Source organism: Ischnura elegans, chromosome 6 (genome assembly GCF_921293095.1).
Source record: "Ischnura elegans chromosome 6, ioIscEleg1.1, whole genome shotgun sequence".
Classification (NCBI taxonomy): domain Eukaryota; kingdom Metazoa; phylum Arthropoda; class Insecta; order Odonata; family Coenagrionidae; genus Ischnura; species Ischnura elegans.
In genome coordinates, this window is record NC_060251.1 from 3,120,382 (window position 1) to 3,148,277 (window position 27,896).

A 27,896-nucleotide genomic window follows, 5' to 3' on the forward strand; every position below is an offset into this window, starting at 1 on the left:
AATTTATCGCTTCTTTCGTACCTGGAAATATAGTGGAGCTGTAATATGAAATCTAAATATACTGCACGGTGATTCAGTGATGCTGCAAAGAGTGCCTTGAGGATTGCGGATTGCAGGAAGCGTGGGAGGAGGGATTTACGGACGCCACGATGATGACGAGCTAATCAAAACGAAGCGATCTTCGAGGAACGGGTCGAGGGTGCTTCTCGGCCATGACATCCGTAAAGATTATTAATGACCGCCTCTCCGCCACTATGGACTGTCTCTCCTTTCCCGCTGAGCAAAAAACCCTTCGCAAGCTGGAAAAAATTCAATGGCAATCGCCCCCACACCCGTCATAGGCCGTCGGTGACTTCGATGCCCGTAGCGCCACCCTCCAAGAGGGTGAGAATTACATATCTCCTCCTTCTCTCTCTATCTATATAGGTATATATGAAAGGAAACTGCGGCCGGGAAAGGTATATAAGGAGACCAGTGGGTATCCGCCGACTATTCTTTGTATTAAGGAGCAGCAGAAGTGTTCAGAAGGAGGAGCAGAGGAATATATCTCAAGGATGTACGGGAGCAGGTTTCCATTGGCGATAGCGGCGTTCGCGCTCTTCATCGAGTGCGGTCAGGCGAGAACAATTGGTGAGTTACCCACAGTTGGTGATGGACGCGGAGAGGTATATTAGGCTAATGTCGCCTTCCGGGTTGTCCTCCGCGTCGATTCATCGTCATAACGACAGTTTCGTCAGCGTTCCAGCATGCGTTTTCAGGTTTGAAGATGCCTCTACAAACGCCTGCTACAATACAAGGAAAACCCGGAAGCAGAGATACCCCGAACTTGATTTGACCTTTTATTCCACTAGTGAAATCTTTAAACATTTTTCAAGTTAAGTTACTTTCGCTCTCATGAAATTTCTCCAAGTTATCCCTGTATATATTCAAGGTGGAGAAAAATCATGTCACGTAATTTTAATCCTCCATAGCCAGTGACAGCAGGAAACAAAATGAAGCTGACTAATGTTACAGATGAACTGGAGTCATTTTGAATTATTTTCCGACTTGAAAATGCCGGTCAAATCCCGGGAAATAATCGCCATTGGCCAGGGAAATCTTAACAAGTGTTATTACTTCTTATATATTCTTCAAAGCGTTAATCCCATTATTATGATAACTAATCGCAAGAAAACCAAGGTAATGCGCTTTTGTAAGCATTGCGAGCGAGGAATTTGAGGCTCAAGATTAAAGTAGGTGGGGAAAAACTTGATCAGGTAGAGCAATTCAACTATTTGGGCAACACATTATAGGAAAACGGACAGAGTAGCAAGGACATCAGGAAGAGAAATACATTAGCGAAGGAGGCGTTCATGAACGGCAAGGAGCTTCTGAGAGGATCATTATGCAGAAGTTTAAAGAAAAGGTAAGTGAAATGTTTGATGTGGGGTGTTTCTCTCTACTGTGGGGAAACGTGGACTTTGAGGAAAGAGGACGGGAGAAAATTGGAGGCATTGGAGGATGTGGTTATGGAGATGAATGGAGAAGGGGAAATGGACGGAGAGGAGGAGAAACGACGAAGTGCTGGATATGGTGGGTGAGGAGAGGCGGCTTTTAGATGAGATACGCAGGAGACAGAAGGTATGGATGGAGGGAGTTCTTAGCACGGAGGGGATGTTGAAAACGGTGTTAGAGGGTAGAATGTTAGGGAAACGAGGGAGGGGAAGGAAAAGAATAGGATTTTCAGATAAATTGAAGAGAGTAGGCCTTGCAGTGTATTGAAAAAGGCAGCGCTGGAAGGAAAGGGAGGCTCCCAAATTACTTCTTTAGTACTCAATGGAAACCTACCTTAATCGGTAGAGTACTATAATAATAATCCCTAAATAGCTGGCATTAGATACACAAATATATACGCTAGAGAGAAATGAAACGTAAAAATTAAGAAGTAAAATGATGTTTTGGTCGATAACTCACCATTTTCAAACTACAGAAACTTTGAGCCAGGCACTCCGATTGGCCGGAAGTTTGCCCTGTTGCCGGTTGCCTTGGATACATGACGATTTCCGGTGGAAATAACATTTCAACTCATGAGTTGTGCTGAGCATCGGAAACAGGTCCAACTCGCGGCCAAACGGAGCGCTTAGTTTAAAGTTTTGCTAGTTTAATGATGATTCGTTTTCGAATGTGGATATTGAACAGATTAATATACTTATCAAAAGATAAGTTTAATTCATTGGTGAGGTTCTGAAACTTACCTTATAATCCTCAAATGTTCAAAGTATACAGAATAAAAGCTTGCTAATTGTCACCTGTACCGTGGTATTGGAATATATACAGGTTACAAAGGTAAAATTTACATACCAGACATGAAAATGATTTATTCACATGAAGGAAAATAATGCCTGAGGTAACTCTCTATCATGTAGCTATTCGAAGTCATATAGACTAGTGGGGAGCTATACACAATTTCCATGCTTTCGAGTTGGTTAATACTTTTTCAACAAGTTTTGCTAGTGGTGGCCCGCACCACCCCAACGATAGCGCAAATAAAAATGGAATCGAAAAAAAATCTGTCTTCCAAATATTTTTTCCAATTTCTTGACGGGTCGCTTGGTCAAAAACTTATTTTATAATCCTTAAACGTGAAATTTCTACGAATTAAACTCTTGTTAACTGTCTCTAGCACCTATGTAATAGAAATTGCTCAGTTGGAAACGATAAAATTTTCGTACAAGATGTGTACGAAATTTATTCACATAAACATATATAATGTCTGAGGCATCTCTCTATCATATAGGTACTATTAAGTTCTATAGCCTGATGGAGAATTTAAAAAAAAATAATACATTGGTCAATGAAAGATATGTTCATTTCCGTGACGAGGTTCTAAACGCCGACCACGACTAAGGCCTTGACCTGGTGGGAAACTAGATGAAGAAATTCCACGAGGGAACTAGATCCCAGTGTCCTCCGTCGAGCTAGTGGCAATGGCTGTGAGTGTAGGCTGCGAGAATTATCCGACTCAGGCATTTCAGAGTGACCCTGGCTTTTTTAAGGCCCATTCATCGCTAAAGGTCTAATGTATCGTCTTTAATAAAAATGGCTACTCGCTAGATTCATTTGGTTTGATATTATTTAGGGCTCTTATTGCTATCTTATGAATTTTTTATACCCTATTGATGTATACATAGCTGGGGCCTGTCCCCACCTCTATAGTTAACATTGAATAATTCATTAATCCGCCATACCATGTAGAAATTCAATCTCTGAACTTGAACATTACCATCCGCACGGAGTTTAAGTTATTATTCCAAGTACGACCTTCCAGGGGATCGGGTTAATGTGCTGGCTTCCCACCCAATCGGTCAGGGTTTAATTCCCGGCGGGGGCAGAGAAATTTCAGAGGCCCCCCGATCCCTGCTCGAATGCCTTTTGGACATCACTTCAAGTCCTTCCATCGAAAGGGACATTAAACTTAATTCAAAGTGTCCGGCGATATCTGGTGGAAATGTATTACATCCATGAGAATAAAACAAAATGGTAACCTTCCACACAATTTTATTTACAAAAGTACCTACCGACCCGGTTTCGACAGATAGTGTCAATATCAAGGTACCAATTTGGCTTTCCAAGTTCTATATATACCGTCCAGCAAGAGAAAGGTGGGGTCGAAAGGGTAGTAAGGGAGGGGGGAGACAGTTTGACTAAAAAAATGCGTAATAGGGAAGGTCTTTGAAGGAGGAGGGGGGACTAGGAATTACGTAAATCAGTGAATTGGGGAGCTAGGAAGAGAAGTCATAGCAACCAGGAGAGGAGCGGGTGTTGGGGAAGGTCAGAAATTAAAAACATCTATGTATTCACAGAGCGGGGAGAACTTGGAAAGCCAAATTGGTACCTTGATAATGACACTGGGTGTCGAAACCGGGTCGGTACTTTTGGAAATAAAATTGTGTGGAAGGTTACCGTTTTATTTTATTCTCACGGACGTTAAACTGATGACCCCTTGGCGCCTTTTGCTGGGAGTAGGTTCATTTCTCCACACCCTTGCCTCCCTTCCCTTCCCTCAAGGTGCAAATGACCTTAAAAATAGGATTAACACACCATGACTACCAACATCTCAGCCACTAAGTACAACAGAGAATAAAAATAAAAGTGGAGAAGCGCAACTGATTAGCTATAACAATTATTATTCGTCTCGAAAAGTTTTCATGCAAACGATTTACTTTTCAGTGGAGAACGCACGTTCAAGCATTTTTACAGAGACTCAGCGTGAAATAGCATTGAGCCAAGGATGAGTACATTATAAGGATAAATTTAATGTATCACACTGTTTTTTTCAATAATGAAAACCAAATTTAAATCTATTCTTTCAGGAAACACATTCACCATATGCAAGACAAAGGACAAAGACTTTCAGGAATGCTTCAAAAAGAGTGCGGAAAAAGCCCTAAATACAGTATTATCGGACGGTAAGTGAAATATTATTATTATTATAGCATTTTTTAACACCTACATAATTATTTGAGCCCATGCTTACGAGGGGCAAAGAAAAGTAAGGTCTCCTATTTCTTTAAAAATGAAACATAAATATATTCTCAACTTTGCATACATCAATGGAAAGGCTGAGCATTTAGCTATTTTTCTACATAGTCGCCTTGATGGTCAATTACTTTTTGCAGCCTTGTAACCAGCTTTTTAATATTGGCGTCGTACCAGTCTCTCGCCGCGTTGCGAAGCCAACTGTCGACTTCGTCTTTCATTTCCTCGTCTAACTTGATCTGCTGTCCCCCAAGAAGTTTTTTGAAAGCGGGAAAAAAGGTAGAAGTCCCTCGGGGCAACTTTTGGGCAGTATAGAATGTGATCGAAGATATCCCATCCGAATTCGTTGGTTACGGCGGTCGTTTGATGTGACACATGTGGACGCGCTTTTTTGTGTCGATCGGTGAGCTGCTCAGGGACACACTTGGCAGACATCATGTTGTAACAGACGACCTCCGATGCAATATTCTGCACGGAGAAGTTACCACACCCTTCATATAGACCTTATTTATTCTCCGGTTGTTGCGTTCCTCGTCATCAATTCAAGCCGTCGTTGATTCTAGCAAACTCGGCCTCCCCGACTGCTACTCATCATGGACGTTTTCCCGTCCATTAGAAAACTTCCGGCACCATTTCCGCACACGTTTGATGGCCATACACTTCTTATCATATACTTCCACAAACTGGTGACGAATTTCTATCGGGGAAAACATTTTTGCTTTCAAAAATCGAATAACTTACCGTAGTTAACACCTTGTGGGCGAGCTAAGCGGGAGCCTCATCCTTAACGACTGCTACACAGCGACTAAGTGGCCTAAGGTAACGTGAGTGGTTTTAAATTATAGCAGAGGAACCAAGAAATTCAGTGCTGTAGTCAAATTTTTCCTAGCGACTCGCGTTCAGAAATAGCGTCGCGTCGTTGGTGACCTTACTTTTCAATACACCCTCGTGGATAAGCATTACAACACATGAGTATTCCTATAGAATAATTTAGTAGAGCAAGTTAGTCGATGAAGATGCCATGAAAGTGATTAAGCCTAACGCCATTCGTATTTATATTTTACTCTAAACTTCTAACATGTATTTTTAAACCTGGAAAAATAAACTAATCCATCCCGTAAAAATATTGTTAAACTTCGTTATTGTACGTTATTGACTCGGGGTATGAAGTTCATTGATAAAGAACTATTTTTAACTCGATCCTTCAGATGTAAATCAAACAGATATCACTATTTCTCAAGCTTAAACTTATGCACGATGGGAGTCGAATTTCAAGTCGTCATTGTGAAAAAAATAATGAATATGAAAGTAATTTCTACAGTACAACATAAATCAGGTTGATACTTAGGTTAAAAATACAATTTGTAGTATTTGAAACCGCAGGGTACTCTGAACTTCGGTTGAAAAAGGCTGCTTGCTAGAAATATCTGAAATTTACAATAACTACAGCGGGAAGAAATTTATAATAACAACTCCCGGTTGGAATAACACACAAAGGAAAAGCAATTGCCAGAATTTCATCTTTAACGTAAGTCGTCGGTGGAGTAATGGTCAGCATAGTTGCCTTCCAAGAAGTTGATCCGGATTCGTTTCCCGATCAACGTAATTTTATATTTCCCTTGCCCATTTTCAACAGACAGAAGTTCAAACGCAACATTATCATATAGTGGAAATACATTGTGTAAATAAAAAAGATCACACTTTCCACTAATCTCTACTGATGTAAGAAGCGTTTCAACTTCTGCGTCATTATCAACTCATCATCAATGAGTCAATAATCCTAAGATCGGTTTGACGTAGCTCTCCATTCCTCTCTCCTATCCGCTAGCCTTTTCATAGCGACGTATTTCTTCTCGTTTACATCCTTCATAACCCTTTGTCCAATGTAATTGATTACGGGCTTTCTTGTCCTTCTTTGCCCTTCTTCCCTTTCACCTGTCCTCCGACGATTATTTTCATCGGGCCATCATGCCTCACAATGTTGGCAACAAAGTTGTTCTGTCTTCTGCTTGATGTTTTTAGAAGACTTCTCTTTTCTCCCACTCTCCTTAGCACTTCCTCGTTACTCACACGGTCAATCCATTTTATCTTCATCATTCTTATGTATAGCACTATATTTCGAATGCCTCCACTCTTGACTTCTCTGCTGCTGTCAACGTCCAAGCCTCGCTTCCATAGAGAAACATACTCGATGTGTAGCATCTGATGAATTGTTTTCTTACTTCTATGCTTGTACTCTCAGCTGTAAGAGGCTTCTTCTTTTTTTAGATGGCCCTCTTCGCCTGCGCTATTCTACTGACTATTTCTTTCTTGCTTCGTCCATCGCTGGTAATTCGGCTTCCCAGGTTAGAAAACTCTTTCACCTCTGCAAGCTTATGCTTTCCTTGCCAAGCTTATGCTTGCTTCTCTTGTGGACTTGCTTTTCCCTAAATCCGAATTGGTCCTCATCCAGGAATTTATTTATCTCAATTACCCCGAAAACAGCACAATGTGGCCTTAACACCGGGAGTTTTAAACAATCAACGACAGACGATCACACACGCCCATGTTATGGAAGGGGAAACCTATCCTGGCGGGACTCGAACCCGCGACCTTCGGTGTGGTAGGAGAGGACTTATCCCCACCGCCACCGAGGCCGACAAATTCCGAATTCTTCTGCTCTTCGTTCAATTCTCCTGTAAATGATTCTTTTCAGATTCTTCGATGCATATCTCGCCACGCTTCTCCGCTATCTTCTTTTTGGGTATGGGAATCACGATTCCCTTCTCGAAGTCACGAGGTAAATCTCCTGTTGAGTACATATTGCAGATAGCTTTATACAATTGAGTTTCTCCTGTATTTTTGATTAGCTCTGCTCGTATGTCATCTATTCCTGGGGCCTTATTCTTTCGCAGGTCTCTTACTGCAGCGTCAAATTCCGATCTTAAGATGCTCGCTCCCACGCCATACTTTTCCACTCTACATTCCCCTTCGATAACTTTTGAGCTGAATTTGCTTTCGTTGTCTAACTCCTCCATTTATCCTTTCCATCTCTTTCCTTAATTTGTCTTCGTTTTCAATTAGAATATTTCCATTATTGTCCCTTATGGTATTACATCTTGCGCTTCTTTCCTTGAAATGGTTCCTCATTATTCTATAGGCCGCTTCCACTTTCCCTTGTACGAGGTTATTTTGCACGTCCTCGCATATGTTCCTCATCCACGCTTCTCTGACTTTCCTCGCTTTGCGGTCTATCTTGTTCTTAATCCTCCTTTAACAAGCTTGTCCTTACTCAGTATTCGTATTCTTATACTTCTTCCGTTCTTTAATGAGGTCTAGGACTTCTTCCGTGATCCATGGCTTTTTCTTAACACATTTTCTCCTCACAAGAACTTCTCTAGCGGCCTCCTCAAACCCACTTTAGACATTTGTCCAGCTATTTTCCACTGATTTTTCAGTCTGATCGAATCCTATCTTGCTCTCCACCACTTCTTAAAACGTCTGTTGATTTTTTGGCTCCTATAGTTTTTCTAATTGTCATGCGTTCTTCGCTGATTTCTTGAATTTCTTGAATTTCAGATGGCATTTCATCATTACTAAATTATGATCACGGTCGACAACTGCCCCCGGGAGGCTTTTACAGTCCTTTATCTGGTTCCTAAACCTCTGCCTCACTAAAATATAGTCCAGTTGAAATTGTCTTTTGTCTCCTGACATTTTCCATGTATATATTCTTCGCATGTGATCTTAAATAACGTGTTGGCAACTACTAATTTGTGCTCTGTGCAGAATGACAGAAGCCTTTCTCCTCTTTCATTGCGATTTCCTAATCCACATTTTTCGATTATTCTTCCATCCTGACCTTCGCTGACGACAGCGTTCCAGTCACCTAAAACAATAAGGTTTTCTTCACCTGCTTGATTATTTCCCTGACATCATCGTAGACATCTTCAACTTCTTCATCCTTGTAGTCTGTCGTAGGCATCTAAACCTGTATCTACGGGCTTAGTCCCTCACTTTATCATAACTATCCTTTTATAGTACTGTAGGAAGCTTTTCACACGCATTCCAGCGCTCTTTCTGAGCATTATCCCAACCCCAGCATTACGGTTTAGATATCCTGTGTGTATAAATCTATAGCCTCCACTCCATAAATCTCCCTCCTCAGGCCACTTCATTTCGTAGATTCCTAGCACGTCGATATTCAATCTTTCCATTTCCACCTTAAGGTTACCTATGCTACCGCAAGTCCTAAGTGATCTCATGTTCCATATACCTATCCTCATATATTTATCACAACTGACCGATGTACCCTCTGCAGTAGTCCCCGCCCGGTGATACGAATGGGGTACTGGTTTACCTCCGGAATTTTTTGCCTGAGAGAATTCCATCATGTCAGATATTTTAAAGCTGGAGTAGCTGCGTCTCCTCGGGATAATAATAATTGAGAGAAAGAGTATGCTGCCATGACAGTTTATTAATATAATCGGTTATATGGAATACACATGAAATTATGATCCAACAACATACAAACTGCCTCAACAAATTACTCGTATATGAGTCTTTCCTATGTATTTCCTTCAAGTAGAATTAGTAAATTTTCACTGCATCATTTGTAAAAAATTTGAAAATTATTTTTCTTGATTGATAATAATAATAACAATGAAAAAACTGTTACTTGAAATACAAAAAAAAAGAGAAAATCACAAAACATATGTATATTGAAATAAAAAAAAAACAATAATTTAAAAAATGAATAAATAACAATAAAAATGCTTATGCTTAACACAATTTATGGTTTAAAGTTTCTGTTCACACAAACACTACACTACACACACAACCAAACAAAAGCGCACAATTATTGATAGTAATGCCGAGTGGGTGATAAGGGCGCACATGGTTTACGGGCACAGCTCACGGCCGGCGCGTCAAATAATGATTGAAGGGTGCTCTCACTTCGCCGCAAACCATTCCTTCGATACGGTTGACAGAGCATGCAAACGAACACAGCTTTTGAGAAATTCCACCACGTTCCAAGGCGTCGGTGGTGTAATGGTCAGCATAGTTGCCTTCCAAGCAGTTATTCCGGGTTCGATTCCCGGCCGACGCACTATTTTTATGTCCCTTGGTCCTTTTTCAACAGCTGAAACTTCAAACGCGCAACATCATCATACTTCTACAGGACAACCATACTACTTCACGCATTTGGATGAAATTTGAGCGGGTTCGAAGCCAAGGCAACCAATTTTTTGTGTATTTCTTCTAACAAATAACTTTACCTAACCCTGTTGAGAAAACAATCACTTGTACCCCTCGGCATATCACCACCTCATTTCACATTACTGTCATTTTATAACTAGCAAATTCTTTCGCCACTTGAATGCTATCTACCTCTCTACTCAATATGATTTCATTGGCGTCGAGAAATTTCATTCCCTTAACACTCTTTTTTTACTTTTCGAAAATCGGATATTTTAAAAATTATCGTTGAATTGTATATTTTGGATCATTATCGACACTAATATTATGATATGGGGCTGACATGAATTCATTAATCATAAGGCTTGACCACTCAATCTATTGAAACCTATCTAACTGGGTTTTTAAATTTTTCCTGAGTGTCGCATATTTTAATTTTTCCCAAATCTTGAAACTTATTTTTTAATTTATGTCATAGCTCTATCAGGAGTTTGGATTTAATAACTGATAATCGTGTGGACATCGGTAGTGGTGCAATTGTCGACAATCGGTTTGCCCTCAGCTAGTCAAGAAATCTAGTTGATGGAAAAGAAACTCATTTAATTAGCGTACGGGAATGCATATACTTTTATACGTTGACTTCAATCAAAATATTTGTGAGTACAAAATAACCGCATATATTGTGTATATTGAGCAGAAATTTTGAAAATTGATTTCGCGAAAGAAAAAAGTGCGTCGGCCGGAAATCGAACCCGGATCGATTGGCAGGAAGATAACTATGCTGACCATTAAACCACCGACGCCTTTAGGAAGGCAGATGTCTCTCAAAATGTCTCTCAGTGAATGCGATGTTTGAACTGAATCGAAGGAGTGGATTACGATGAAGTGAGAACCCCACTCATTCCGGCTCATATCACGAATGGAGGATTTGTTGGTTGCAACCGCTATAGATAGCTCCTGCGTCCATCTCCCAGGTAAACGTCGCGTCGGCCCTTGCTTCTGGTTCCGATCTGATCGACTAGACAGAGGACGATACAGAAGTCACGAAAAAGTCAACCCAGACGACGTTTACCCGGATGATGGACGCTGATATAAGACGTCGCTGTAAATTCAGTATATTATCTGTCTACTAATGCCATTCAAATTTTACAACCTTCTCTGAGTTATAAATTAGTAGTAACATTGTTTTGAGTGTAATTCACATCTTATCGTGTGCAGCCATTAGGAAATTTATCGTCAATATAATAATTTTACCAAATATCTTTTTAGATATTTCAAGATGACAGCCTAATTGAGACGAACTTTTATTTTACGCGCAACTATAAACCAAAATCGACGGACTATTCACCGAAATTTCATATTTGTTTCCTCTCCATGGATCACAATGCACGTTAATTGCACCACGAAAACATTTCCAGGCAACTAGAATTTCTTACCATGAAAATAATGCGAATTTTGCCACCATTTACTCAGCAGATTGAATCAACAAGTTACTCGTTAAATCAACAATCGCCGCTTGAGATATATCCACGACTATTGACTCCTATCGAAGTCAAACTGCTTCAACTTCGTTAATAAATCGAATCAATCGATTTATGACGAATATAATAAGCCAAAAACAGAATAAAGCGTCGAATCAAAGGCGGAAAAAATCCTATTTGCTCACGGTCGCGTCGATTCAAAACATCGGTTGCAGCGAAACAGAGAAACTCTTTGAAAATCCAACTTTACTCAGCAGTAGGATTACAAAAAATAATAGACTAGAATAAATTCCAATTTCGAACGACGTTATTTGATTTAAAAAATCATCTGAGAAAATCAAGTCGGGTCAGTATGACGCGACGCGACCGATTAAGGGTAAAATCACTTCGCATGGATTCAATTGCTTCGCTTTATCTCGTTTTTCAGGTATTCCTGAGTGGGGGATGGTTTCTATTGACCCGCTGTTTGTGCCTCAGCTGATCATCTCCACGGGAGACGGACCTGTGGGCCTCAAGTTGCAATTCGACAACACCACTCACACTGGATTGAGAACAGGACGAATGATATCTGCCAAGTAAGTATCAACCTTAGTGATTATACGTTGTTTAGTGAATTTGAGAGTGGGTCTTTGGGGATTATATACAACTGTTTTACAAATAATATTCATTGCAAAATGTCCCTGATGAAGGTATAAAAATATGCCGAAACGTTGGGCAAAAAATTTTGCATTTAATTCTTGAAGACTACAAGACACTAATCAACACTAAAAATTGGGGTGACGAGAAAGAAAAAACTGAATTTATCAAGACATTATTTACACCTATGATTTAACCCGTAGTCGTAAAACCGCAGCCATAAATAATCGAGATAAGATTCGCGATTTCAAGATCCCTTACTTTTTGTTAAAACAACCATGCATAGAAATTTACCCCATGATAATTATACCAAGCTCTTTATAGAGCACGGCAATTCTAATGATTTGCCCGTCATAATATACACTTTCTGCAATGCCATGGACGAGGTTCCATGCCGATCAATTTCAAATCCCCTAATGTGCCTGTCAGATTACCCTGACCTTCAACAACCCCGATTCAGTGCTGCAAACAATTTCAAAATTTCATTATCAATTAAGGGTATGTTAAATGCTATCGATGTCTTCATTTTTCTAAAACGACGAGTAAAATGGTTTTAAATCGAATTAATATAATAAAATACAATTACTACAGTCACCAATCCTTACCTGGAGCAGTATTTATGATATAACATAAATGGAAATACTGAAGCACTTCGAATATAAGTAGTAGTCAATCCACCATTCTTTTTTATATATTTTTATTTATATATTTCCTTATTTTTTGATGTCTCAAGTTAAGGATACCTCCCCCTTACTTGGGACACCTTTTTTTCTATAGCCAGTACCTTACAAAAACGAAAATATTCTTTTAATCCGAACATGTACCTTATTAAAACCTGTGTCTTATAAAAACTAAAAGTAGGTTTTTGATTTAGATTTAACAGTTACAAAATATACCAGCAAAAAACAAATTAACTCGAGAAAAAAATCTTATAAATCAACACTACTCTTTGAAGACAATATATTACGCGACAATAAATACAATTCTGAGCACAAACACTGCTTACATATGGGAGTCACTCTGACACATTGAAAAGTCCTCTTTCGTTCCAAATTAACATGTCTACAGTACGAAGACTTAAACTTAGTCACATTTGAAAAATTAGTCCAATCGTTACGGAATACCATCTTATTAAAGTGACTTCACTAGCGATCGCGAAAATGAAAGACATTATTTCTGATCTAACCTAAAATAATACCATTTTACTGCCTTGCGATGCAAGCTAATTCCTACCCATACCATCGTTTCTCTTCGCAGGGCTGATCCTAAGAACTACAAATTCGACCTTGAGTTAAAAATACCTCACTACACCGTGGCAGGACCTTATGAAGCTAATGGAAGAATAATCCTCCTGCCAATCACAGGAAAAGGACTCAGCAACTTAACCTACCGTAAGTATTAATTTTTTAATTTGCTCGTACAACAATGTAAATCGATTGCCTATAGTAATGATACTTCAAAATTAAAGAGACGCGAGGTATTTTTTTCTATTTTTCGATCCATCACTTTATTATTGAGCAATTTTTGACGAAATTTGACCTAACCCTTTAGCAAATAAATCGGTGACGTAACGCACTCGATCCCACCGTTACTCCTCGATTCTGTGCATGGGACCCGCATGGTTCATTATTATTCCTTCTGTTTCATGGGATTCCTTTTTTCCATGAAAGATTCTCCATAAACAGCTAAATGAACGAGAACTCTTTGATGACGTCACTAACTCATGAAAAACGGGCAGAAACTTTTTGTTTTTTGAATTATGAACTTATGAAAGATTGGTTGAAAGGTTTTTTCCTCGTAATCCCCCAAATTTTATCCATTTTTTATTATTTCTATTAGTTTTGTAGCTGTTCTTTGCCCGTAAAGTCGCAAAGGGAGTGTATATGCAAATAAATAACTCCAAGTCCTAAACATGAGAGGAGTTTTTTTATATTTACCGTTGAGCATAGACTTCCTACAAAAAAATTGACAAGAGAGAACGCTCCTATCTCCCAGGGGATATTCTATACTCATGGACCCATGTTGTGACCACTCAATTTGATGCTGAATTCGTCCAAGCATACAGCCATTCATTACCACGAAATCGTAGGGAGCATTAACTCATAGTGCACAAAGTGAAAAAATGACTTAAATTCAGACAATTCCTTATAAATTCTATCAAGTAACAAGAATCTGAGTAATTACTCAATGTCTCATCATCTCACTACCAAAAATATAACATCGCCAGAGTGAAGAATCTGGACTTGAACCCGATACCAACCGATTAGTAGTCCAGCCCTCGATCTAACAGCGTGCGGCACTCCTTAACGTGGCATCTGGAGGGCAAGTCTGTAACTCTGTTCTCTCCCGAATATGGGAGAAAGGAGATTCGTGAAGCGCCTGCGCGAGAGTTGTCGCCCGCCCCAAGTCTCTAGGGCGCCCCGCCGGAGAAAGGAGACTATTTGTCGCCTGGGAGAGTACTAGTCTCTCGACCCAAGTCCGTAAGCCCCCTCAAGCGCCTTTGGCGCCCCAGACGGGCGCTTCAGTTACGTCCCCCTCAAGAGCACGACGTATCTCTTTCTCCCATGGAGAAAGTGCGTATCTCGACAGTGTTTTGTTGTATTTTCTCAATATGGCGCGTTTTCTTTCAAATCATAGAATATTATTGCTCGTATATGAGGTGCATTTAAGAGAAGTGGGGCAATTAACACCAGTGAGAAATTGTTGCGGAATATTAATAAACCGTTCATCTACATCTACAAATTACCCTGCAAGCCACCTCTAGGGTGTATGGCAGGGGGTGATCAATCACCAGCATGCAGCATGCATTTGGACTCCCACATGCACAATACACCGTCCAAGAAACGTCCCGTATAATAACAAACTATACTACTATATGCAGTTAGAAATAGAATATAGAATAGAAATTCAGAAACATGCATTAAGTTTTACATAGGTTAGTAGGCTACGCTACAAGTCATGCAATCTATTTACGCGTTCTATTGCTGCCGTTATAATCTCTTATTGATCGTGGAAAAAATGACATTCGGAATCTGTCTGTTCTGCAATCTATCTCTCTTATTTTATTTATATGGTCTGATCTTCCGTTGTACGTTGGCGTCCGCAAGATATGGTTAACTTCGTCAGAAAAGACACTGCTCTTGAATCTATCTAAAAGGTTTAGTCTATTTTTCAATCTACGGTCCGACAGAGATTCCCATCCGAGTTTATCTAAGAGGTCAGTTACACTAACAAGACTATCGTAACGACCTTTCACATACCTGGCAGCTCTTCTTTGCACGCGTTCTAACTCTGTTATTAAGCCTTTTTCATGAGGGTCCCAAACACTGGCAGCGTATTCCAAATGTGGTCTAACGAGGGAAAAGTAGCTAATTTCTCTCACTTTGTCGTCGCACTTTCCTAATATTCTTTTAACAAAACCCATTTTACGATTAGCTTGAGCGGTTATTTCTCGAATATGTTTATTCCACGATAGATCATTATTGAGTCTAACCCCTAGATATTTCACGGATTCGACTGCCTTTAGTTGGGTGCCCCGAATGATATAGTTACGCTGTAGGGAGTTATTCTTCTTCCAGAAATTCATTACGACGCATTTTCCCAAATTTAATTCTAACTGCCAAGCATCGCACCAAGCTTGGATAGCAGCAAGGTCATTAGTTAGTTCATCTATATCTTTGCTGGAACGGATTTCACTGTAAACTGCAGCGTCGTCTGCAAATAATCGTAACTTACTCTGCACTACTTCGCCAATGTCGTTTATATAAAGAAGGAATAGAAGTGGGCCAATGACACTACCCTGAGGAACGCCAGAAGTGACTCTAACCTCATTGGAGACTGCACCGTCTAATACTACTCTTTGGACGCGGTCGCTCAAAAATTCTCTAATCCAGGAAATGACATCTTCGTCTAGACCATAAGATTTCAGTTTTATTATTAACTTTCCGTGGGGTACTTTATCAAATGCCATTTTGAAATCAAGAAAAATCGCGTCTACTGGAATGTTGTCTTCCCCGGAGACTAAAATATCGTGGGCGAAAAGCGCTAACTGAGTTTCTCACGATCTGCTTTTCCTGAATCCATGTTGAGTTCCCATTAATAAGTTTTGCGCGTCTAGGTGTTTCATTACCGAGCTGACTACGATGTGTTCAAGGACTTTGCAAGAGATGGACGTTAAAGATATCGGTCTGTAATTAGATGGCTGTTCCTTGTCTCCACTTTTAAATATTGGCGTTACATTAGCGATTTTCTAGTCATTAGGTACTTCGTGTTGCTTGATGGATTTACTGAATATTAACTGCAAGTATGGGGCAAGTTCTGAGGCTAGTTCTTTATATACGCGAGAAGGGATTTCGTCTGGACCAGGTGATTTATTTGGACTAAGCGATTTCAATATATTTTCTATTCCGAGCGTACTAATGTCAATAGCTGACATCTTATGTATACAGGGATTGTCATCGGTCTCGGGTGAGTTTTCGGAAGGCTCCGTGAACACGCTCTTAAAGTAGGAATTTAATAAATTGGCTTTAACGTAACTGCTTGTCAACACATCTCCATTGTCGTTTCTCAGCGAACATACGGTAGATCGTTTACCTTGAACTTCCCTAACATATGACCAAAATGCTTTTGGGTTATCCTGTAACTGCTCTACTAGTGTTTTTCTTTTAAAATTCGTGAACGCATTCCTGAACGCTTCCTTCGTGGCGGCTTTAGTCATCCTATATTTTTTAATTATTAGCTCGCGTTCATTAGCGGATAAATCCGTGCTGACTTTTTTCATTTTAGCATGACACGCTCTCTGTCGCCTCAATGATTTTCTCACTTCCGCGTCGTACCATCTCGGTTCGCTGCCTTCTTTTACTATTTTACTAGGGATGTAGCTATTTATTCCCGAAGTTACGAGCGAAAGAAAAGCTTTCCAAGTATTCTCTACATTTAACTTTAATACTGATTCTTGAAACTTGGGGAAAGCATTTTTCAGATGACTCTTAAACCCATCAAAATTAGCTCTTTTAAAAATGAAAGCTTTACGCTCTTTTTTAAAGTTTACAGCGGTATTTAGAGAAAACTTTGCAGTTACCTCCCTATGGTCACTTATTCCTTCGACAGTGCCAACGTTTATTACCTGATGTGGTATATTTGTGGCTAATAAATCAAGAATATTTTCTCCTCTGTTTGGTGCGGATGCTATTTGAAAATGAATTAGATGTGAAAGTGTGTAATAAAGCCTCGCAGATCACTTTATCCCTCCCGCCAGGAATGAAGCTATAAGTCTCCCAATCTATAGAAGGTACGTTGAAATCTCCACCCACAATCAAGTTTCTTTCAGGATACTTGGATGCTACGCGGTTTATTTCATTTTGAAAATCCAACATTGACGTTATATCTGAGTTAGGTGGTCTGTAATACGAACATAATAAAATAGTTTTAAATTTTGGACATTTAATTAAAAACCACACAGATTCAACGCTGGTATCAGTTACGGTTATCGCTTGGCTGACGATTGAATTCTTTACAGCTATAAAAACTCCGCCCCCAACTCGATTAATTCTATCTTTCCGATAAACAGTGAACGATTTTGGGAAGATCTCATTGTCTGAATCATCATCTGTTAGCCAACTTTCTGTTCCAAAAATGACGTTACACTTCGTACTATGAATTAAATGGTGGAATTCGGGAATCTTATTTCTTAAACTACCGCAATTAACCACAGCCACGATTAAAACTTCGGAAGTAGTATTATTGCGATTCGGGAATAATTCTGATTTGCTTTTGTCGAATAGACTATTCACAGGCTCTATACCGCTGATAAATGGAAATGCATGTCTTATTGTCACACTATCAAAATGACTTGAGCCTTGACTGCCTTTGAACGTGTTGCTCGACTGACGCTTCTCGTGCTTAAATGTAATACCTGAAACGCTGATTTTTCTCTCTACTTCTCTATTCTCATTTCTGGAAGAATCTTTGTCTGTGAAAAGTTTTGAACTTACCCCTTTATTTTTCAACCCACTAATATATCTACACTCTGCCCTACTCTCTACTCTAAAAAAGACCTACAGTGCTCAAATATGCTACTCGCTACACGACTAGCCGACTCGGCCGTGTAATGGACTCCCGAACGGGTCACAGGGATCCGACACGATCGGATTGCCGGCCTAAGGTCCACGAAGGAGGCTCCGATGTCCGTGCAGAAACGACGCAGCCTCTGGTTTATGCCTTCCACTCGGCTCCAAACCAGAGAACCACGATCGATCCTCGGGACAAGACTACAAATCGAAAGCTCAATGCCGACTCCAATGGTCCCACCCACCCGCTTCACTTCGGAATTCAGATCCCGGAGGGAATCTAGAATTTCCTCAGATCCACGAAAGGTGGCATCATTGACGCCGACATGAGCCACGACCCGCAGTCTGGAGCACTTCGTGCCCCGTACCGCCGCACCAACCGCCTGCGTCACCTGAGGAACACCGCCACCAGGGATGCACCATGATGTTACACGGTCGCTTACACCCTCGCGGTCTGCCCTCTCCCGTAACGGGACCATCACACGACGGACATTGCTACTCCCTAACACTATGATCCCCCCCTTCCCACTCTGACGCCCCTTCCTAGGTGCCGGTTTCGGGGTAGAGGTAGGCACGTCAGGCACCTCGGAGTTTCCATCCGACAGCAACTGGTACCTGTTCGAGACGGGGACGGGATTTGCCTCAGCATCCCCCAAACACCGTCTTACAGTGACACTACCACCGTCCCTCCGAGACACGACCCTCCAAAACTCAGATTTACGGGGTGACGTGACCCCGTCATCGAGAGATGGACCTCGAGGAAGGCTCTCGATCGACCAGCCGCTATTTGCAATCGGGCGAACCCGTGCAGCCCCTGTGGCACGGCGACCTTTCGAAGAACCACCCCTTGGACCATTCCCCTCAGCGGTATCAGCCACCCTTTCAAACCGGGCCCGAAGTTCCCGCACCATCGTCTCCAACGCGGTAATGCGGTCTCCGAGAGCCTCGCATTCACCGGCGTTTTCAACTCCGGCAACGGGTGACCTATTCGAAGGCATCCTATCACTATCGCAACTTTGGATTTCAGAAAAGCTTACCTGACGGGAGATACGCTTAATAGATATTTGAGAGAGAGTAAAACAAACCGATAAACTTACTAACTTGTCTCTTTTTAAACGTAAATAAGGGAATGTAGTTACCTGGATATGGATTAAGTCGATTAATGGGTTTAAAACTAGAAAACTATATAGTTCCAAAGAAGACTAATTAACGAAATTAAGAAATGACTTAACGTGGGACAAATAGATTAACGATAATAATCAACAAGAGAGCAAAGACGAAACTAACTAGCTAAAATATAAATTCCCCGCAATATGATCCCCACGAAAGAGCAAAGCTATAAAAAGGGTAATAGACTAACAAAAATGTATAAATAAAGGTAAATAAGTAATAAAAGTACTAACAACAATATATAAATACGCGTAAATAGACTTTAAATAAATAAGTATAAATAGACTTTGAATAAATAAGTAAAAAAGAGTATATGAGTCCTTGAGATAAAAGTGTGATCAGTTGCAATGCGTTTGGTGAAAGTATAACCTAACACATGAAAAACGCTAACAAGGCAAAAATATCAAAAACCGCACTCGAAAATGCAATGGAAAATAACTGAAGAAGAAAAAGGTCAACCTCCTACCCTCTAAATAGTCACTCGAGTTAACCGAAAGTGGAAGAAACCGTTTGAGGCGAGGGAGGAAGATTTCCGGCCGCATTAGCGAAGAAGGTTGCCCTATCCGTCCTTCGATGGTCCGATTCTCTTCCTCCTGAAAATCCATCACCAACGCTTAGCTGGAGAGCCTCAACAGCAGGCAAAAACACCGCAATCGTATGAAATAACAATTATCTGTAGCTCTGAATTCTTTTCGTGTAAGTAGCGGGTTTTAGAAAGCTAATGCTAATTCAGAGAGCGCAAGAAACGCACTTTAAATAATGAAAAATAACTTCTAAACAAATACTACCTATGAAAAGCAATAGATAGTTAATGAAACACAAGACAAGCCCTTATTGTTAAAAGAACTTATTCCATGACAATGTAACAGAGTTTCACCATTTCATTGGTTTCACGAATACGACTGCTCAGCAAAACCGTGTGCACACACATATGAGATCGCGAATCGGTTCCGCTGTCAACACATACACAAGCTATACTAATGTACTTCAATAATAAATGAATATCCACAAACTAAGTACTAGCACACACACCGTAAATATAAAGTGAGACATAGGCAAATAAAATATAAAAAACTGGAAATCACTTCCACTCTTTTATTCATCACGAACAACTTACAATCATTAAGCTCGTTATGATAAAAACAACTATTAATTCACTGACTTAAAGCCAGAAATTAGCCCACGAATGAGGCACAGGTGACTTTTCTCACTTTTATTCGTTAATACACTAGAAAAAGAAACTTCACACACAGCTTTGATCTTGATAGCTTGATCGTGAAATGTCAATGTACCTATACGATGAACAACGGAGGTGAACACGCCACTGACAATGTTTACATTGCTGTCAGACATTAATCGATATGGTAATAACACTGCTTACAATTCAATCACGATGGAGCACTGATAATTACAACTCTTAGCCGATATTTTTCAACCTTTCCAAACTTTGTACATTGCAACCACTGGCACTGTGATTATCAGCAGAAGATTTACGGGAGTTGTCACATTGACATAAACACAATTTTGGCACAAAAGATGTTTGCACAAATCTGCAAGCAGCGAGCAAAAGCTGTATTCACATTTGAAATATACTCTTAATTTTCAACGTTGGTGAGGTTGTAATTGATACGAAATGAAGAATTTACATGGTGACAAGCAACATTTACCGGCAATTGGATTTAGCCTTGCAACCGCTTGCAAGCGAGGAATCACTGCGCGCGGTCAAAAAAGTAGTCCCGACTTTAGTAAGTCATAATGAGGTTATTATGCATTCAATTGAGAAAATATTTGCATGGCTGAGTTTGAAATAAAATTAAAAACATTTTAAAATTGCACACGGTCAATTTTTCGATAAATCAAGCTCCAATATCAGATTCGCCTTAGAAATTTTTCATACTACTCATCGGAGCGAGTTTTCTCCCATCCGAACGGGAGAAACAGTTCTCTCTACCGAGTTACGGACTTGGGTCGGGAGACAATTTTGGGCGAGAACTCTCTCTCCCATTCGAGGCGCCCCAAGTTACCGACTTGCCCTCCTGAAGACCCAAAAAATCGGGCGACCGTGGAAAAATGAAAGTATAAGCTCTCCTAGGCATTGGTGACATCATTAGCACTTCGTCGGATCACCTCGTTCAGAAAGATAGCCTCACTGAGGAAGGGAACTGCAAGAATAAGGGGGAGAACAACGAATCACGCGAACTGGAGGGGGAACTTAAATGTGGTGACCCGAATGGCAAGAGTCCGTGACGTAATCACCAGAGAAAGAGAACGTTGGTATCTCCGGCAAAGTCGATTCTTGGTTAAATTCATTCTACTTTTATTATCTTTTATTCATATAAAAGAGGCTGTCTATTTGTCAATGAAAGTTAGTTCGTAGGTGCATCTTATGCTCCCAAATCACGTAGTGCTACATTTGGTTGTGTACAACGCGTCCTTTGCGTCCGTATTTCATTACCATTAGTCATGTCACGTCATGCAACTTTTGTGAATGCTAATCCTGCCGGGGTAGACAAAACCTTTGACATGGTCTCGTGAAACATAACTAAAAGGATTCTACTCTTACCTATTAATACTCTTGGTACAAAACTTTTTCCTGGGGTATGTGTAAGTTCATCCCTTGCACGATGTACAGAAATTATTGTTTCCATTGTTTGCAGTTGTATATGTATACCATCATCAGACCTGCTTGGTTGGCCTGCTTGTAATCTAAAAATTTAAATGTACATCTCTATCATGAATAATGACGATTAAAAAAAACATTATCAGCCTCTTAGTTCAATGGAGTGTACGATATTTTTAGTAAATCTATCTTTAGACTATACAAACAAATTGGATTGTTTACCCATGCATGAACATGCCACCTATAATTATCCATATGAATACCACGGTGTGTCTCAAAGCCACAAAAAAAAATATTGTTTGGCCTAGAGACTTGTCATTGCAAATGCCAATCTAATTGAACCCATTTGTATTCAATTGGCACATCTGTCGAAATAATAGGGATTCATGGTAGTAAAACATCTCCTCAGAAAATACCATTCATAATTTATGGTGATAGAAAGAGATTTCAAATGACATAAACAATACTGATGGTCGTCAAGGGGACAGTAAGCCAAAAAACGCTAAAATTTTAGCATTTTTTATGTTTTTTTTTCTAAATTCACCTTCAATCGTGTGGAAAACGAAATGTGATTGCAAGAATAAGAATGTGCATATCTTTTTATTTCCAATGGTATATGTCACAACTTGATGTCACCATTATCACTAATTTAAATATGCAAAAGAAAAAAGGTCTACAGTCATTAAAAAAGAACTTTACATGTATTTCTTATGGAAATAACTAAGGGCCCATTCCAGGGCCTAGTGGGCCCTGATGAAGAATAAAAAACAGTTTACAACATATTCTCACTCCTACTGAACATACACGCAAAATTTCATAGGAATCGGTCCAGCCATTTTGGAGTAGTTTGTCTACAAAAATCCTGAACGATAATTGTATATGTTAGATTGAACTATAGTATTAATTAACAAACTTCTTAATAGCAAACATGCAGGTTGTAATTTCAACTACCGCATCTAAAAAAATAGCTTACGGATGTGTTATATATATGTAATTGGTGGGATGGAGAGAGGGAGAAAGTGATGGGGGGTCATGGGAAGGTGGGACAGCAAACTGATCTTTGACCCCCATCAAAAAACTCCTTGCTCCGGCCTTGGCAACAGGTGCAGGAAGATTACACATGTAGAGCGTGGGATCCATTTTTTCCCACCAGGCCGCCACTCTGCCAAATGGGTAGAGCACTTGCCTACTGACCAAAGGTTCCTGGGTTCAAATCCTAGATGATGCTGCCGATCAACCCACTAAAATATGCTTGAATTACAATGTGGCCGTGGGAAAGAAATTGGCCCCCCATGCACTGACTACATGAAATTCATTTACTTTGTGGCAAATTCCAGGTTCATTTACATCTACATACTGCCCTGCAAGCCGCCGCTTCAATACCCGTGTGGCATAAGGGGTGGTTACTGTAGGGGGTGAAAAGACACCAGCCCTTAACACATAAAAATTAAATGCTCTAAAAAGATTATGCCCAGCATTTACTTAAGTATTTTATTATGTGAGGGGAAAAAAGAATCCCCAGACCCATCCCTTTGGCAAAATATCTCGGCTTATCAGATGCACAGTTGACAGAAGGCAAAATAATTACAGCCGGGGTCTGAAGACCCCTTGCCTACATGCCAGTGTGGAAGGTTAGACTGATCGGAGGTATTCATTTAAACTTCTAGGCAATCCTACCTTCGTCAAAAGAATAAATGCTCTCAATAATAATAAAAAATTTCTTTAAATATAAACATATGCTGGGCGCCATAGGTACACATATAACAGCAAAACAAAAATTTTCCTATAGCAATCATATATAGTACTCCAGTGGCTAATTTTTCCATAAGTATATATTTTTGATTTCAAATAGTTTGCCTAATTTCTTTCAGAAATAATTGATGATATCTTACAGTCACGGTATATGGTTGTTCACTAATTTTTAAAAAGCCTCTATGTAGTGAACCTCTTTACATCATAAACCTCCATACTTCATACCACTCCTATAGTCCCGTCAGATTTACATGTAAATTTATAGGCACACCTCTTTATAGTGAACCTCTTTATATCGTAAAACCTCCACTTATCATACCAAGGAGACACCCCCGAGACAGCCTAACTATCTCTGCAAATCGTACCGAGACGAATAGCGACCATTAATGCAGCTGTGATTACGTACGTGAAATGACATTTTCAGCAATAAATGTTTCACGCTTATTTTTTTCCTTTTACACCTTTAATATGCTGTAATTTTCACGTTAATCATAAGTTGTGGCCATTTGTTCCATATGAGAGGAAATCTAACAGTAAATATGAAAAAAGGTATCCAACTATTCTAATAATTTTATGTGACTATTGAATTAAGAGATATCTCATTGTTTTCTCATGAATCATGGCAAAAATCATGCAATAGCACACGCTTTCTGTAATTATTAAATAATAAATGCATGTTCACTAATGCATGCATGTTTGTTTAAACACACATTGTGGTTTAAAAGACAGTAGTGCCTTCATTTCTGAAGGATATGAAAAAATGGTGTCTATCACTGAAGCCTCTCTATAGTGAACCTCCATACACCATATTGCCCAAACTTTGGTCCCCTCCATTACGATGTAAAGAGGTTTACATACTGTACATACATATGTTCAAGAATTTGACCAAAACGCTAACTGTTTCATTTCTAAAACTAGATGATGTCGATGTGAAATGGCACATTGAGGGCAAACCTCAAACCAACTCCAAGGGGAAGACGTTCATGGAGCCAGTGAAGTATGACGTCATAGTCCACTCTGAAAGAGCATCTATCGACCTGACAAACTTATTCAATGGAGACAAGACACTGAGTAAGTACAATTTAAACAATAGGGTATTTATTCATTTATTAGAAAACCATTTGCCTACTTCTTTAACACTAGTTACCAAGGAAGAATTATCAAAATAAAATCGCAGCACCAATTGCTTTTAATCCATTTTTAAAATTTAATTTTTTGCATATCAGTATGAGTGTTTATATTAGTAGAAATCCACAGTTTTAACCCAATTGACCAGAAATTGTACTAACTATTTGTTAAAGACAATGGAAATCTTAATTTCATATCCCTTTAACGTTCCTTAAGGGACTCAAACCAGTGATGTAGCGAGAGGGAGGGTCCGGGGGGGGGCCAGACCCCTCCGAAATATTTGAACACAATTACTTTGGAAAAAAATGGGGATTGAGCTTCTACGGCCTCGAAAGATTAAAGAAAAGAAAAGGAATTTCTCAATTGGCCGTATAATTCTCCCTGCTCGTCCACCTTGCAAGTCGAAACAATTTCACTGCGTTGGTGTGCGGGAAGGGGGAGAAGTTCCCCACAGGGACCAAACACTTTCAGCCTCTCAACCGGAAAGCCCAAAACACAAACTCTCAACAAACATACACAACAAGATCATTTGTGGGGGCTGTAGCGACGCTCTTTTGGAGCAAAACCTTTTTTTCTCCCAGAACATTGAAGTCATCCACAGGTGAGTGAATGTGTGAGTGATTGCTTATTGAGTGCACGTGTTTCTACGGATCACTGGCTGTCTTTAACTGGCCCATCCTGTGGAGATTCCCGGTTTTTTGTGGAGCAAGAATCCTTAGCAGAGGTCCCTACAGCCCCCACAAATGATCTTGTTGTGTATGTTTGTTGTGAGTGATTGTTTGGGGCTTGTTGAGAGTGTGTGTTTTGGGCTTTCTGGTTGAGAGGCTGGTGTTTGGTCCCTGCGGTGAATTTCTCCCCCTTCCCGCACACCAACGCAGTGACAATATCGACTTGCAAGGTGGACGAGCCGTGGGAGAATTATACGGCCAATTGAGAAATTCCTTTTCTCTACACAATTACTTTGCTTCATAAAAGAAAACAAAACATTGAAATATTATGAATGAAATAGGATTTCTTTGAAAAATGAAGTTTTTCAATTATGAAAAGTGCTCAAATTAGTTTAACACCCTCTACTTATAGAGGGTGTTACCTTTACCCTCTTTTCAAAAAATGATAGTTACCCCCCCTGGTTTTGGACCCCCCTGAACAAAATTCCTGGCTGCCCCATTGTCTCCAACATTAACTAATATCCATGAGAAAATATAAAAAATTTTATTTTGCTCTTTTAAATACCTCTTACTCCATAGATATGGTTGTAACAGTTACATCTGCATATGTACTTGGACGAAAAAACTTTATTGTCTTCATTAAACTTTAGTTTCAAAAATCCATATTTAGGATCTCTTATATTATTAAATTATAATAACAAAATTGCTCATTTTTCACAAATATCAATGGAATGGATAAACATGGAATCTCAGTAATTTGATTGCTGACTGCAACATTTTAAACCCAACAGACATGAATTTGTGTCGCAGAGGTACCTAAGGAATGCATTTGTGTATCAGAGAAACCAAATAAATATCACAGAAAAAAATTATCCTATTTTCAAGATCACATGATGAACATTTTCAGGTTTGAATGGGTTGACCTGAGTAAGAGTGGCTGCGACGAAACACAAATGGGAAATTTACTGTGATTCAAGTACTTGTTGGTAGAGTGCTGATGATGATATAAACTTCTGCACTACTTTGCATGAAAAATAACAAAATATTTTACAGGACAATGGCCAAACAAATCTGACTATATTCTACAAACGAATACCTACTATTCCATTCATTGCCCATGTCCACCAATATGTTGAAAATCAATGACCTTTTCAGCTAGAATGCATTTACATATTAACAATAGGACCCAAATGTCCCAATAACATGTGGCACTCGCTATGGTATTGTAGAAATTTCACTTCTTAAGTAAATGCTAATTATATTACTCCATTTACCATTTCACACTTTCCTGGCAAATAGAATGAATAAACTTTTCTCAGATTGGTCTGCAGGTAAGAAAAATAAAGGCAGTCTAATTGCTCTGAGTTTAATGAAAGGCATAGGTAATGAATTAATTAGAGTAACTTATTCATTGGAGAAAAGATGCTAAGTTAAGAGCATGTATACAGAAGGGTACATTCCTTCATTAGCTATACATAAAACCATTCTCCTTCTGCACCTTTAATAATTACAAAGGAAGGATTACCAAATAAAATTACATACTGAAAAACATCGTGTAATGAATGGAATAGCATGTGTTTGTTTGCAGAATATAGTCCAATTAGTTTGGAGATTATCCTGCAAAAATTAAGGTAACTTAATCTTTCTGACCCACATGAAAAGTTTTTTTATGATAGTCACGGGTTTTTCAGGGTGTCCATTGATTATAAATATAACTCTACAGTTTTTATCCAATTAATCAAATTTTTAGACAATTGTAGTTCATCATTTGAGAATAATAAACACCCAAATTTCATTTTAAATAAAAGTTTTCCACAATGTGCATGTATGCTAATATATATTGCATTCTTGTTGTGTTGTTGGATAATTGGGTGCTAATTATTATATCTTCTCTTTCCGAAAAGGTGACAATATGCTCAAGTTCTTGAACGAGAACCAAAAGGAGTTCTTATCAGAACTCGAGCCAGCCCTCAACCAAGCATTCAGCGAACTATTTTTGGCCCTGGCCAAGCAACTTTTCAAGAAACTTCCTTACAATGAAATTTTCCCTGACTTATAGGAATATTTGAACATTCCAGAAGACAAAAGTCCCACCCAAACATAATAATATTTTAAGTTATCTAATCATACAGTGAAATACAGTACATGTGTTTAAAAAACTTACAGAGAAGTTAGCGATAACAGCATTCACAAAAAACTTTTCATAAAATCTACCCATACAAAGCCATATCCAGATGCAACAATTCAGAAGTAAGGGTAAAGATGAAGTATTGCAACAAAATACAATAGCTTGTCTCTTAAGATGCAAACATTCATTTTATTGTAAAAGAATTTTTGTTTTGTTTGCGTAAGAAGAGCTATGCATCACACCGCTCATTTGAATGACCTCTAGTTGAAGGCTGTGGTTTATTCCGTTTGTACCTGATGAATAAAACTATTTGAATGATTTTCCTAATAAATGAGTGCAAAAAACAAGACAATCTTCTTTTTGTTGTACCTCGTAAGTTATAAGACAATTTTTAAAGAGCAAAAGCAATTGTTTACAAACATGATAGGAAAATTAAGCAGTGCGATTAAATGCAAAAAAGGGGTGTTGAGCTTCTACGGCCTCGGAATTATAGAAAAGAAATACTCAATTGGCCGTATAATTCTCCCACTGCTTGTCCACCTTGCAATT

The 27,896-nt window shown here is 39.3% G+C and overlaps 1 protein-coding gene and 1 non-coding gene across 2 annotated transcripts; both read left to right on the forward strand.

Moving 5' to 3' along the window:
* Nucleotides 1-480: 480 nt before the first annotated feature.
* LOC124161494 (protein takeout-like) lies at nucleotides 481-27,694 on the forward strand. Its single transcript, XM_046537823.1, has 6 exons — nucleotides 481-630; nucleotides 4,353-4,448; nucleotides 11,605-11,752; nucleotides 13,071-13,204; nucleotides 24,342-24,494; nucleotides 27,124-27,694. The coding sequence occupies exons 1-6, from the start codon at nucleotides 555-557 to the stop codon at nucleotides 27,276-27,278; spliced, it is 762 nt and encodes a 253-aa protein (XP_046393779.1). The 5' UTR covers nucleotides 481-554; the 3' UTR covers nucleotides 27,279-27,694.
* On the forward strand, nucleotides 9,536-9,607 carry Trnag-ucc. The gene has a single exon. It is a non-coding gene; the product is annotated as a tRNA-Gly (tRNA).
* Nucleotides 27,695-27,896: the final 202 nt, after the last annotated feature.

Excerpts from the sequence above, each read along its gene's own strand:
- LOC124161494 (XM_046537823.1), top strand. The coding sequence starts at position 555 with ATGTACGGGAGCAGGTTTCCATTGGCGATAGCGGCGTTCGCGCTCTTC. Across the intron at positions 4,449-11,604 it reads AAATACAGTATTATCGGACG|GTATTCCTGAGTGGGGGATG; the intron begins GTAAGTGAAATA and ends CTCGTTTTTCAG. Across the intron at positions 24,495-27,123 it reads CAATGGAGACAAGACACTGA|GTGACAATATGCTCAAGTTC; the intron begins GTAAGTACAATT and ends CTTTCCGAAAAG.